Source organism: Octodon degus, unplaced genomic scaffold (assembly GCF_000260255.1).
Source record: "Octodon degus isolate 3935 unplaced genomic scaffold, OctDeg1.0 scaffold00018, whole genome shotgun sequence".
Taxonomy (NCBI): Eukaryota; Metazoa; Chordata; class Mammalia; order Rodentia; family Octodontidae; genus Octodon; species Octodon degus.
The window spans coordinates 22,002,923-22,004,933 of NW_004524594.1; the positions used below are offsets into that span (position 1 = coordinate 22,002,923).

Below are 2,011 nucleotides of genomic sequence, written 5' to 3' on the forward strand. Positions count from 1 at the left end.
CATTTTTTTTTTTTTTGAGATAGGGTCTCATTATGTAGTCCAGGCTAGGCTTGAACTCACTGTGTAGCCCAGGCTAGCCTCAAACTCATGGCAATCCTCCTGCTTCAGCCTCCCAAATGCTGGATTACAGACATGTGTTCCCACCTCCAGCTACCCTCAGTTTCTTCACTTGCAAAGCAATGGTGATGAAATAACTCATCAAAAATGCTTATCTTGTTACTTGGCACATGCATGTGCTTAATAAACAAATGGTATAGTGCCGTCATGAATTCCCTTCCCATGTTTCTGTGCTAGAGGAGGGTTATTTGTTTTAGCTACTGGGATTTTCCCTCTTACAGGCATGACTGTCAAGAAACTTGGGTAACAGGCATAGTACTACCTTTCCCTCTTTCCACAGATAAGAAGAATGGGATTCCCAACAGCCCCCAGAAAGCAACCCTGACCCTGGATCTTGACCTTGAGAAGGAGCCAGAACCTGAAGCAGATGAGCCTCCGAAACCAGAAAACGCTTCAGTCTTTGTTGTCTTCCGGAAGGTTTGGCTGGGAGACAGCTTCCAAATAGTATCCCTGGGAAGAAGGAAAGAAGGGAAGGACACCCTCTCCAGCCCTCATCAGGGACTCTTAGACTAGAACGAGGCCTTACTAGTCTTTTGTCCATCCCAAAGTTATGGGGTCATGGTAGGTCAGAGGCATAGTGGCCAGGCCTAAGTGTCCTGCTTCTGGACAGGGCTTGAGTGAGAGGGTTGGGCCGTGTGTGGGGCCCAGGGCTGTCCTGCTGCTCACGCCCCTGCCTCTGGCTCCCAGATCTGGCTGATGGCGCTGTGCCTTGTGTTGGTCTTCACAGTCACCCTGTCCGTCTTTCCTGCCATCACAGCCATGGTGACCAGCTCCACTGGCCCCGGGAAGTGGAGTGAGTGTTGGGGTGCTGAAAAGGGTAGGGGAGCAAGGGGGGTAGAGGGGAGAGAAGAGTCAGGGACCAGGTGAATTGCCAGCCCTGTCTGTCCCCCAGGTCAGTTCTTCAACCCTATCTGCTGTTTTCTGCTTTTCAACATCATGGACTGGCTGGGCCGGAGCCTGACTTCCTACTTCCTCTGGGTGAGCACACTTGGCTGGGTGAGCCATGGTTTTAGGAAGCAGTTGAGACCAGAGGACACGAAATCACATAGAGGGATGACAGTAACATTTCCAGTTGGTCTGGCAGTGGAACACCAGAACACCCCCACATGGCTGTGAGCACCTGGGCCCCTAGGCATGCAGCTCGCATTTACCCTGAGCTCTTCAGCAGCAGAAAATGTGTCCATAGCTGAGCTCTGTGGCCCCGGGATCCAGCCCAAGCCTCAACTCTCATGCCCCGAGGATGTCACAAGATGGTTCCTGCACCCAGGGAAGGGTTGGAATGAGATTCCTGAGTTTTGTATTGCGTTCAGCCAAAGGGTTGTTTCTTTAAGTGAGACTGCCTGAGAAGACACAGTAAAGGCAGCAGACCAGAGGGGAGGGTGTTGGATCTCCAGCTGCCCACCCTGCTCAGTGAAGTACTAAGGTCCAGCTGGAGAGAAGAAATGTGCCTGGGGCACTGTTCAGTATACAGTGCCACAGATAGCGTTACTGCAGTGTGTGATTCATAAAAGCCAGCCAGCAAGATTTTAAATAGTTTTACCACAAAGAAATGATAACTGCTTGAGGAGCTAGAGATTATTACTCTGATTTGAACGTTACATAACTATGCATGAAGGGCTGGCCAAATAGCTCAGCAGATTAAAGTGCCTGCAAGCAGGCGCGGGGGCCGAGGGTTTGATCCCTGGGGCACGCAGAGAGGGCAATTGAGACTGGGTGTGGTGGTATGCTCCTGTAATCCCAGCTCTTGGGAGGCTGTAAACAGGCAGATCACTACAAGTCCAATCTAGTAGTGAGACCCTGAACACCCTGTAGACCCTTCTCTAAAATACAAAAAAAAAAAAAAAAAAAACCTGTATCAAACTATCACATGGTATCCCACAAATATGTGCCATTT

The 2,011-nt window shown here is 50.2% G+C and overlaps 1 protein-coding gene across 4 annotated transcripts in view; it reads left to right on the plus strand.

Moving 5' to 3' along the window:
• Slc29a2 (solute carrier family 29 member 2) overlaps window positions 1-2,011 on the plus strand; it is a 10,188-nt gene that overhangs the window by 5,865 nt on the left and 2,312 nt on the right. For all 4 annotated transcript variants that reach the window (XM_023710799.1, XM_023710800.1, XM_023710801.1 and 1 more), the window contains 3 exons: window positions 398-534; window positions 805-910; window positions 1,010-1,095. In XM_023710799.1, coding sequence (XP_023566567.1) covers window positions 398-534; window positions 805-910; window positions 1,010-1,095 — 329 coding nt within the window. The remainder of the gene's footprint in view (window positions 1-397; window positions 535-804; window positions 911-1,009; window positions 1,096-2,011) is intronic.